Genomic DNA, 11005 nt, shown 5'->3' on the forward strand with positions numbered 1-11005 from the left:
TAACTATCAAAAATGAGTCATTATATTTGGACTTATACATAACCTTTGTATTTGAAATTATATATTAACCGATGTCAAGTCACAATAATAACACAAAAAGAAAATTGGATTCGAATCTTTTTGCAAAAGCATAAAAATATGTAGATTTTATCATTACATCAATGCGTATATAACGTTTTGATTGGTTAAAAGTGTCAAAATAAAAATGTCTTCAGATCAATTGGTCTATAACGAATTGATGGGATTGTTCAAAGACTTTATCGATTTAATGAATGGAATATACAAGCTACGTATGACTAATGAAGAGGAAATAGACAATTTTTACAAAGAAATCAAAACAAATTTTATCGAAACTAAAAGGATATCACCATATCATATTGCAAGAATGATTTTTAGTGCATCAGTATATAACAATCGTTACTTTAAATCATATTGGATCTTATTCAAAAAGTTATTTGAAGATAATAAGACAATAGAAATTAAAGGTGATGTTTCTATGCTATTGTATTTTGTATATAAAGAATATGGTATTCTTTTTGATGATCGAAACAAGAATTTTTATTATGAATATGATTCTCAAAAATTTACTATAGATATTCATGAAAAAGGCACAATTTACAGAGCAATCATGGATGATGATAAAGAATTATTTATAGCATTAGCAGAGCAAGAAGGATTTAATAAAGACCAAAAGCTCAAAAGCATTTTTTATACGCTTAATTATTTTGGACTTTCTTTACTTGAATTATGTTGTTACCACGGTTCTGTTAACTGTTTTAAACTTTTACGAACGAAATTCAACGCAAGAATTACACCAAATTGTATCTTATTATGTTTTTTAGGTGGAAATCCCGAAATCATCAGTGAATGTTTGAAAGCAAGGCAGTCGGATAAAGAACAAATGCGATTTGCTATAATTTCTCATAACATTGATTTTGTTACGTTTTTGGTCAATGAATATGGCTTTCAAATATCTTATCCACAGTGTATTTTATACAATAATTTGCATGCGTTTTTTGTTAATTTCGATATAACAAAAGATATTGATGACTGCTTTCTAAATTCAATATATTTTGCAATTCCTTCTCTTTGTAAACATTTAATATCTCTTGGTGCAAATACAAATTCAGTCGATAAAGAAGGAAACACAGCCTTTCATATTGCTGTAAGAGCGGAATGTAAAGAATTAATAGATTTATTTTTATCATATGGAATAGATGTCAATGCAAAAAAATCGAAATTATTTTACTGCTCTCCATTTTGCAGCAGAAATGAATAGTAAAGAAATATTGGAATATTTAATAAGTCTTGGCGCAGACATAAATGCAAAAAATGCTGACGGAGAAACCCCTCTTCATTTGGCTGTGGAAGCAGAATGCAAAGATATTATTGAAATTTTAATATCTCATGGTGCAGATATCAATGCAAAAGATGATATGTTACAAACACTACTTCACCGTGCTTCTATGCTCGACAATAATAATGAAATTGCAAAATCTCTAATTTCTCATGGAATAGATTTGAATGCAAGAGATAACCAAGGTTGCTCTGCATTAGATTATGCTAAAGAGGGCAGAAATAAGGAACTGATAAAACTTCTTATTTCACATGGCGCAAAACGAAGAAAATAATTTAAACTTATCCACTTCATATGTAATTACAGTAAAGCATAACTATAAATCTGATGAATATAATCAAAAATTTTTGTATCATAAAAAAAATCTCAAATTGTGACAAAAAAAATGTAGATAACTGAGTATTCATGTCTGCTTTTCTATGCATGATTAGATTTACAAATTTATACAGCAATAATCCTATCGAATATTGAATTTTTTCTAAAATTAGTAATCTTTATCTCTTATGCGCTAGAATTTCATACAGAATTATCAAAAACACTAGAATGTTTATGTTTCCAAGGATTAATTTTGAATGTTGTAAAATAATCTAAATACATTGAAGGAAAACTATATATTTATTTTAAAAAGTATTCATGAAGCAAAGAAAACATAACAAATTAATCATATTCTGGTGTATAAAATATGTCATTGATGGCCGGATCAGATTCAAGGGTTGTCTTAGCTTTTGGAATAACAACGTCGCAGCCAGATCTTATTTGAAGCTCGTCTACATTTAAATTATCTGGTTCTCGTCCTTCTCGACGAGCTATTTCTGCTAATAATGCAGCCCTATATAGGAGCAACGATTGCCTTCTCCGAAAGCATTGCTGACGCATATAGTCGACTGATATTACGGATGGGATATTAATTGTTTCTGCTTCTTCTTTGGATATTTCATATTTTTGAGTATTTTCTTTTCTGACTCTTTCCCATTCTGAGTTTGTTCTATCCCATTTTGTACTTACCAGTAAGCCTCCTTTCAGAATGTAGCCCGATTCCTTCAATTTTTCTGGGTTATTGATCAAATCCTCATTATCTTTCTGGATTGCAATAGGATCTGCACGTATATTATCGTACTCTGAAATTGCTTGTTTCCTTAAAAGTCTGCATATTGTAGTTCTAAGCGATGCGCGCTGCCTCCAAGGGAGATATCCTGTCATAAGATCCCATTGAGTGAGGCCGTACTTCATACATATCTTTCTAAGTACAGATATTTCGCACGGACTATGAGATCCTGCAAAAATATGAACAAGAAACCCATTGTCTACTTCTCCCTCTTCCATATTTATTTAATTTTTAACCTCTGAAATTTTTGAAATGCGTTCAAATTCAAAACAATATTTTTGAATAATATATCAGTAAAATTTAATGTTGCGGATATTGGTAAAATTTTTAAGATTAGTTTTTTATTGTTTATCACTATTAAATTAAATATTAATATCTCTAGTCGAAATTGTATTTTCTCAAATTACTTTAAAACGGTTAGGTGGAAAATTTTGTTTTGAAAATTGAATCGAGTTTTTGCATTTTTGCACTTTTTGCTCTGACAAGACAGGTTAGAATTATGCCGAATTTACGCATCCATAGGGAAGGTACTACTAAATCGCAGTTTAATATTATAATAAACTTAGTAAAATCATGAAATTAGTCAAAAATATAACGACCACTAATATAAAACATGTGTAGATTAGAAAAATGGAATACATCAGCTGGACCTCCAATATACATCATTATTTCAAAATCAAAAGGAGAAATCTCATTCCAAAGAGATGATTGGGAGCATATTATCAACTAGATTGCATCATTTGATCGAACAATCATGGGCTTCCTGATTTTTGTTGGGATTTTGGATTACATCATGCTCTATCTCCAAATCAATGTAATACCCCTTCTTTTGTGCTTGTATCATTATATGCCTTAATTTCTATTGGATATGTATTTCATATATCGCCATAAAACTGAAAAATTATATTAAAATTCTGATATAACATTAAGTTTTCTATCTAAATGAATTGTTTAAATTGCATATCCGATTGGTTGTTACAAAGCGTAACTTCGAAATACTTTTATTGTTGACAATGGATTCTCACAAATTATGGCAATCCATTATAGATTATGGGCGAAAGGTGTTTACTATCAAAAAAATATATGATTGAGATATATGACTTTTAGTTTAATTAGCTAAATATCTATCATTGAATATTGTATTAAGGATTAGTTAGCTTACGCATGCTAACACACTTCAGCTTAGCGTTGTTTTTTATTATTAGTATGGTCGTTGTTCTCTATTCCGATTATTTCGAAGGACAATTTTTAACTCCAAAAATTCTAACCTTTTATTAGCAGAAGATAAATTTATTCCATATGTCGCATGATTATTCATCCAAAATTTTTGTCAATCTATGCTAATTTAAAATGAAATTGACCCTGAAAATATTTTTATTGAATATCTATTATTGTTACTATATGAGTAGTCATATATCGAAATATCAAAACTCGGTTACAAAATTTTCTGAATTTTCCAGATTGAACGACATTGAGTTAGTGGCCAATTATTGTACAAAATTATTCTTCAGTAGATATTACAATTTATTTTATAATTTAAATTGTTCAAATGCATAATTGGAAATGGGCTAATGCAACCATCAATATATTAATGAATTATCTATTCATATCTGCTGCGCATTGTATATTAATATATAATGTCAACATAATGGCCTCATAATCGCATATTATCCATACAATTTCTTTCAATTACTGTCCAATTTGAAAGAGAAAAAAAAATTGACCTGTGAGTGATAAATTCTTACATCACAAAGTGTTTAATATTAATCAAATATCATAATAACGTAGTTGAGTTAAAACGTGAAAAAGGACGGCTCTTCAGAATTTTGTGATTAGATGGTCAGTTCACTTTAAAATGCTTTCCAACGGAAGCTTTGCCCGTAACTTCAACATCCTTGAATGGCAATCCAAGGAAATCTGCGCCAAATTCAACGTTGCTGCTGGTATCAACCTTGTTGCTCGCACACCAGAAGAGGCTGCTGCTGCATTCAAGAAGATGGGACTCCCAGCCGCCGTCATCAAGGCTCAGGTCTACTGCGGTGGCCGTGGCAAGGGCCATTGGAAGGAAACAGGCTTCAAGTCTGGCGTTCACTTCGTAAAGTCCGCCGATGAGGCCGCCAAGATCGCTAAGGAGATGCTTGGCCACCACCTTGTTACAAAGCAGACAGGCGCTGATGGTCTCCTCTGCCAGGCTGTCATGCTCTCCGACCCAGTCGAAGTTAAGCGTGAACTCTACTTCGCTATCCTTCTCGACCGCCAGACACAGTCTCCAGTCGTCATCGCCTCCACAGAGGGTGGTGTCGAAATTGAAGAAGTCGCTGCCAAGCACCCAGAGAAGATCCTCAAGTTCCAGCTCGATGGTGTTGAGGGCATCACACGCGATGTTGCTGTTAACATCTCCAAGCAACTCGGTCTCACAGGCAAGGCTTACGAGAACGGTATTGAGGAAATGCAGAAGCTTTGGAAGCTCTTCGTTGGCTCCGATGCTACACAGGTCGAAGTTAACCCACTCGCCGAGACAACAGATGGCCGCATCATCACAGTCGACTCCAAGTTCAACTTCGATGACTCCGCTCACTACCGCCAGAAGCAGATCTTCGGCTATCGTGACCTCAAGCAAGTCAACCCATTCGAAATCCGCGCTGAGAAGTACGGTCTTAACTACGTCCCACTCGATGGTAACGTCGCTTGCCTCGTTAACGGTGCTGGCCTTGCTATGGCTACAATGGATGTCATCAAACTTGCCGGTGGTGATCCAGCTAACTTCCTCGATCTCGGTGGTGGTGCTTCTGAAGCTGCCGTTACAGAGGGCTTCACAATCATCTCATCTCAGTCACACGTAAAGGCTATCCTCGTCAACATCTTCGGTGGTATCGTCCGCTGCGACATGGTCGCTGCTGGTGTCATCGCCGCCTTCAAGAAGGTTGGCCTCAAGGTCCCACTCGTTGTCCGCCTCGAGGGTACAAACGTCGATGCCGGTAAGAAGCTCATCCGCGAATCCGGCCTCCCAATCATCCCAGCTGACAACCTTACAGACGCTGGTATCAAGGCTGTCAAGGCTGCTAACGGTGAGAAGCTCATCTAAAGAAGTTTGCAAATTAAAATTCTAAAGTTATCAACATCTGATTCAAAAAAAAATCTAATTTTTTAAAACTAATCATTAACTGTGTTAGTGCTCATTTTAAGAATAGATTTACTCTAATTTCATTTGATATTTTGATTTCACTAAAAATTAAAAGTTTCTGTTTATGTTCGTTTGTATTTTCAACAGAATTAATGGTAGTATCATGTCATTATGGTCGTTAATACATAAGGTTTTAATTCATGAAAGGAATCACAGTTTTATAAATAGAGCTCATATTGTAACACATTGTTTCTTTCTAGCTGTTATATCCATATTTCTGTATTATCCATCTGAAATATGAAGTTTTTTTCACCCTTTGATATTTTGAAATTTCGTTCTATTTGAGAAATTTGCATTATGAATCAAATAGATGGCACAAAAGTTATTTGATGCCTTGTTCACTAAGAGAATAGATGGCATTTTTAAAAACAATAGATTTTATTGTTCATTTCCAAGATTATATCATTAATTTATTTATATCTGTTTTAGTTGAAATGCAGTAATTTGATAAAAATAGGCGAGATTTATGGTAATGAATATCTAAACCTTTCATATCAAGTATTTTTTATTCGTAGAAAACTCTGACAACACTTCTTGAGATGAAGAGATTGCCAGCATAGAAGGATGTAAGAATATACATGTTTCCAGAGAGATATTCTGCTGGAAGCATATTTCCTTCTCCTGCAGCCTCAACAATTGTCTCCCAAGAGTTCTCTGATCCTGGGATAACAAATCCAAACTTATAATTCCACTGTTCGATGTTCTGGCCATGAACGAGGATGTCTTGTTGAATCCTGAACTCCTTGATAGCTTCTTCAGTTGAAAAGACGATTTCACGGCCGACGGCTGGATAACCAAGCATTTCCTTTGGAAGGTGGGCGTCCTTGACAGCTGAAAAGACGTCATCAGTCCAGTCCTTAGAGGTCCAAGCAACTTTGCCATTGCTAGAGTTCTTGAGTGTAAGGCTGATAAGCTTGAAGCCCTTTAAGATCCTCTGGGCCTGTGGATCACTGTTAACTTGGATGTATTCAGACATGAAGTATAAACTGTCACTTTTAATCGTAAACGTCTATTGAAATCATCACCGACCGACTTTATGTTTTAGGCATTCTGAATGTTTTATATGTATTTGTTACACAACACCATCCGCATCCACTTGGAAATTATTGATAATTCCTTTTGAATCAAGAGATATCTCATTTTTTATTGATCAATTGAATTGGTTGATTTTCCGGCTAACCAAGCTTCTATAATTCATAAATTATATATGGCTCTGTTATTTGCGTATTTGTTATTTTGATCATATTCATTCTCGATTCATTTTAATTTATTTTCGAAAACGAACGAGTCAATTTCATTTTTGCAATGTATAATATCATTTATCATATTAATTCTTATGATTTCATGAAGCTTTAGAAATTCTATAATAATTTTCCCGCTTGTTTAAAGATAGGTAGTTTTATATAACCTGCATAGCCATATAGAATGGCCTCATGATGCTCATAATCAGAAGATAATAATATTTCATTATGGGGTAAATCTCTTCTAAAACAATAGGTAAAGATCAATTATATCCGAAACTGTCTTACTTTCAAATAGTGAGGTATACTTGCGACAAATATCTTGCAATTCTGGAATCGAAAATCCCAATTATAACTTTTTTAATAATAATAATGGTTTGCTTGGTATTTATACCTGTTTTAAAAATCCAAAACTCGAATTTAGGATGATCTTTGGGTTTTTTCGAATTTGGATGATCCAAAAAGATCATCCAAATTAGCAACCCTATAAGAGGATAACAAATTTAGCAACCCTAGCTATATATATAAGCATACAAGATAACATTATTTTATTCAATATTAGAAGCAGATTCCTAAAAAAAATTGACAAAAAAAAATTAATGGGAGCTTTTTGTTCCTTATGTGGTAATGATAAAAACCAAGAAGAATTAATTCCATTAAAACCGGGTCAAAAGGCAGAACATAAGCTTGTTTTTGATAGACAACATTCAAAAAACTTAAAAGATAAAAATAAAGCAGCAGAATCACAATTTCTCGATAAATCAGTTAAAGAAATTATGGATAAACTTAGTTCTGATGATGATAATGCATCAGATCCGCTTGATCCAGAAGATGCAAAAGAATACGAGGCAATTTTAAAGGCAATAGAAAACCAGCTATCAGACTAACTTATGTAACATTCGATGTATTGTCTCTTAATTTATTTTTAGCTATTCATAGACAAACATTTGTATTTTTTATCAAATCAACTCATTTATGATTGATTTTGTTTCTAAACTATAATATTTATATCATGTATTTTCTACTTGGGAAGATCATTTACTTATTTTTCTCTTCTTTACTCTTTGAATTTTTGAATGTAATTATCCGATTACTAATATCATGTATCTTTGGATGATGAACTATATACTTATTTGTATGTCGATTTCGATACAAAAATTAATTGAAGGTTTAAAAAAAATCATGAAATATTTCTTTTCTTAATGGTATGAGTAAGAAAAGTTAAAAAATATTTGTTATTTTGTGTATAAGAAAGATATTTTATGAAATCCGGATGTTATGCTATTTTTTGAAAAAAAATATATCAATTTTTTTTTGAAGAGCAAAGATACTTACAATTCATCGAACTTTAATTGAACTGGCCATGTTTCGATTGCGCTTTTATCAGGATTCTTCGAATCAACGAAGCCCATTTCAGCAATTTTAGTTGCTCCGAGTTCAATCATCTTCTGCTCGACATTTTTAGTGAATGTAAGATAATATGGGGCTTTCTTTGAAGATCCGCATCCGAAAACTGCAAATTGGACACCATTAAAATAGTCTGGGTCTTTGATAGCAAAGAATTCTTCAAAGAAGGCTTCACACTGTGGTGGTGCTTCACCATGGCCATAGTTTGAAACTACTAAAACTATTTTGTTATATTGTTTTAAGTCTGCTGGATGGATATCTGTAACAGAAGAGACAGGCATGTGGAGTATTTCACTAAACCTTTGTGCTGCTGCAGCGGCGGTGCCTCTCTGTGTAGCGTAAGCAATCATAGAACGTTCAAGCATTCAATAAATGAAATCGAAAAGTGACGCTACAATAATTTGATAGTTCTCATACAATAATTATTTTTTGTGATATCGTGGATTATAAAATTTTATCGTTTAAATAGTTTCATCACACATATCAATAAATAAAAACCAAATCGGCCAATTATAACTTATGTCTTTTGAATACTTTCCATAAAAATTGAATGAAAACTATAAAAGCATATAATGTATTGATAAATGTACAATATTCAAGAGAAATTAAAATCGTTTTTGAAACCTCTTCAATTTCTTTGAAACTAAGAAAAAGGCTGTTTACAAAAGTTATCCATGCATGACATCTCTATTAATAATTTAGCTGAAATTTTTGAACATAAAATCTTCTGAAAGCTCACAAAAAAACGAAAATATGAACAGCCAACTAAGGATCTGATGATTGTTTCTAAGAAATTTGAGTTTCTCTTATACTCTTTGAAATCTCCAGATAAATTTATTGAAAATTATGAACAAATGTAATTTGAAAATTAAAACCAAAAGCATCAACCAAGCCTCATTTCTAAAATTCAAACATGTAACTCTACAGATCAACAATTGTGGTACTATTACCCATCAAATCCGAATATGCCGTAAATTCGAGGTTAAAATTTCAAATTCACATGCCTAATGATATTAATCGTAATATTGTTAATATATATTAGTATTTACTAAGCATAAATTTATGTTTAGATTTCTTCAATTCTGAAGATCTCAAGAGTTTTAGTAGTAGGATAGGAAGGGTTGTGTGACTTTTTTTGTTACATCTATATATAGACGATGCATTAAAATATATTTATTTATAAATCATTAAAAAATTAACATTAATTTTAAAATAATTTATTTTTTATCTTTTATAAAAGAAGCTATATATAGATGATGTCAGATATTCCGCGATTAATTAAACATTGTTTAAATCCTGAATGGGTTAAACTTCAATTTAAAAATGAAGATTGTGAATTATTAAATGAATATGAAAGCCAAAATAAGCTAATGAGGTATAAATATAATGATAAAGAATATTTAATTTCATGGAATCAATGGAGTCATAATCAAAGACCTCATAAACGAGAAGAAGAAATTGAAAATAATGAAATGGAAATCATTGATGACATTAAAGAGGATGGAATTCCTAAATTTTGTAGAAAAACCTTTAGAACTAAGTTAGGAGCATATAAACGTAGAGTATTAAATCCTGAATACATAAAACATTTATTTAAAAAGGAAGACTGTGAATTATTAAACGCTAATGAATATGAAAATGCTAAATCAAAACTGAGATATAAATATATTGGAAGTGATGAAAGGTGTAAAGATAAAGATAAAGTTTATTCAGTTTCATATAATAACTGGCACACGTTAGGGATAAGAAAACATTTAGGAGATTATGGGAAATGTTCTGAATTCTTTAAATCTAGTATGTACGAGAGAATAAAAGAAATTAGAAATAATTATTTTCATGAATGAAAGATTCACTACCATAATAAAAAATAAAAAAATTTTTTTAAAAATAAACTTTAAACATTCATGTCTTACATTTTTGAATCATTTATTTTTAATTCGTATGAAATGAGCGTCAAGACTAACGATGTTAAAAAATTAGAATTCACAAATGAGGAAATAAAGAATATATTAGAGGAGGCGGGTTATGAAGTTGATAAATATTATTTAAGAAATTGTCAAAAATTCGCGGAGTTTTTAAATGAGTTTGATTATGATGGAAAACTGAATAAAGATGATGTTATAAATTTCTTATATCCCACATCTAAAGAAAAAAACCTAAAGAACCTGATGTTTTCCCTGAATATTATGAAGAACGGATTAAAGATGATGATGAATATGATGAAATTGAAAGACTGGAAAAAATAAGAGATGAAATAGATGAAAAAATTAAGGAATTAAGAGAAGTTGAAAAATATAATGAAAATGAAGTAGAGGGTTTAATGAATATCCCAGCTTCATAATCAGCAGTTCAGAAATCTCATGAAGAAAGATATAAAAATTATGTCTCAGAATCAACACAAAATTTATTAGATGGCGAAATAGATGAAACACTTTCAGAAGAAGGTACTAAATTTATTCGTAAACATAAGTTACAATTTATTGATAATGAAGAATACCCCTGTATCCTACTTTCACCACCTTTAGATTCCGAAAAATTCAAAAAAGCTCTTAAAAACGTGACATATGCAACTAATACGATTAAGAAAGAAGATCATGATATTTACACAAATTATTATTTAAATAAATGCACAGGTGTTGATAAAGTTTTTGATTTATTAGATAAAATATCAAAAGAAACCATTGGAACCTATAAAATTTTGTGTGATTGTG

The 11005-nt window shown here is 31.5% G+C and overlaps 6 protein-coding genes and 1 pseudogene across 7 annotated transcripts, besides 1 other annotated feature; 4 read left to right on the forward strand and 3 right to left on the reverse strand.

Annotated features, from left to right (window-relative positions):
* Positions 1-509: 509 nt before the first annotated feature.
* TVAGG3_0745820 (protein ubiquitination) lies at positions 510-1684 on the forward strand (the record flags this gene model as incomplete). The annotated part of the gene is made up of 1 exon (XM_001303982.1): positions 1218-1631. One exon carries the CDS (start codon positions 1218-1220, stop codon positions 1629-1631), a length of 414 nt encoding a protein of 137 aa, XP_001303983.1.
* Positions 1685-1953: 269 nt separating this feature from the next.
* On the reverse strand, positions 1954-3072 carry TVAGG3_0745830 (ubiquitin-associated/translation elongation factor EF1B family protein; the record flags this gene model as incomplete). Its single annotated transcript, XM_001303981.2, has 1 exon — positions 2015-2680. The coding sequence occupies one exon, from the start codon at positions 2678-2680 to the stop codon at positions 2015-2017; it is 666 nt and encodes a 221-aa protein (XP_001303982.1).
* Positions 3073-4308: 1236 nt separating this feature from the next.
* On the forward strand, positions 4309-5600 carry TVAGG3_0745840 (succinyl-CoA synthetase beta-subunit; the record flags this gene model as incomplete). The annotated part of the gene is made up of 1 exon (XM_001303980.2): positions 4318-5547. The coding sequence occupies one exon, from the start codon at positions 4318-4320 to the stop codon at positions 5545-5547; it is 1230 nt and encodes a 409-aa protein (XP_001303981.1).
* Positions 5601-5640: 40 nt separating this feature from the next.
* TVAGG3_0745850 (3',5'-cyclic-nucleotide phosphodiesterase protein) lies at positions 5641-6634 on the reverse strand (the record flags this gene model as incomplete). The annotated part of the gene is made up of 1 exon (XM_001303979.2): positions 6152-6622. The coding sequence occupies one exon, from the start codon at positions 6620-6622 to the stop codon at positions 6152-6154; it is 471 nt and encodes a 156-aa protein (XP_001303980.1).
* An 852-nt stretch (positions 6635-7486) lies between these two features.
* On the forward strand, positions 7487-7922 carry TVAGG3_0745860 (uncharacterized protein; the record flags this gene model as incomplete). Its single annotated transcript, XM_001303978.1, has 1 exon — positions 7487-7774. The coding sequence occupies one exon, from the start codon at positions 7487-7489 to the stop codon at positions 7772-7774; it is 288 nt and encodes a 95-aa protein (XP_001303979.1).
* Positions 7923-8063: 141 nt separating this feature from the next.
* On the reverse strand, positions 8064-8668 carry TVAGG3_0745870 (pyruvate-flavodoxin oxidoreductase family; the record flags this gene model as incomplete). Its single annotated transcript, XM_001303977.2, has 1 exon — positions 8219-8659. The coding sequence occupies one exon, from the start codon at positions 8657-8659 to the stop codon at positions 8219-8221; it is 441 nt and encodes a 146-aa protein (XP_001303978.1).
* A 1536-nt stretch (positions 8669-10204) lies between these two features.
* Positions 10205-11005: part of a mobile genetic element that runs on past the window's edge.
* Positions 10397-11005, forward strand: TVAGG3_0745890 (annotated as a pseudogene). The gene has a single exon. A coding segment is annotated over exon 1 (609 nt).

The sequence above is a fragment of the Trichomonas vaginalis genome, chromosome III (genome assembly GCF_026262505.1).
Source record: "Trichomonas vaginalis G3 chromosome III, whole genome shotgun sequence".
In the NCBI taxonomy this organism is placed as follows: domain Eukaryota; phylum Parabasalia; order Trichomonadida; family Trichomonadidae; genus Trichomonas; species Trichomonas vaginalis.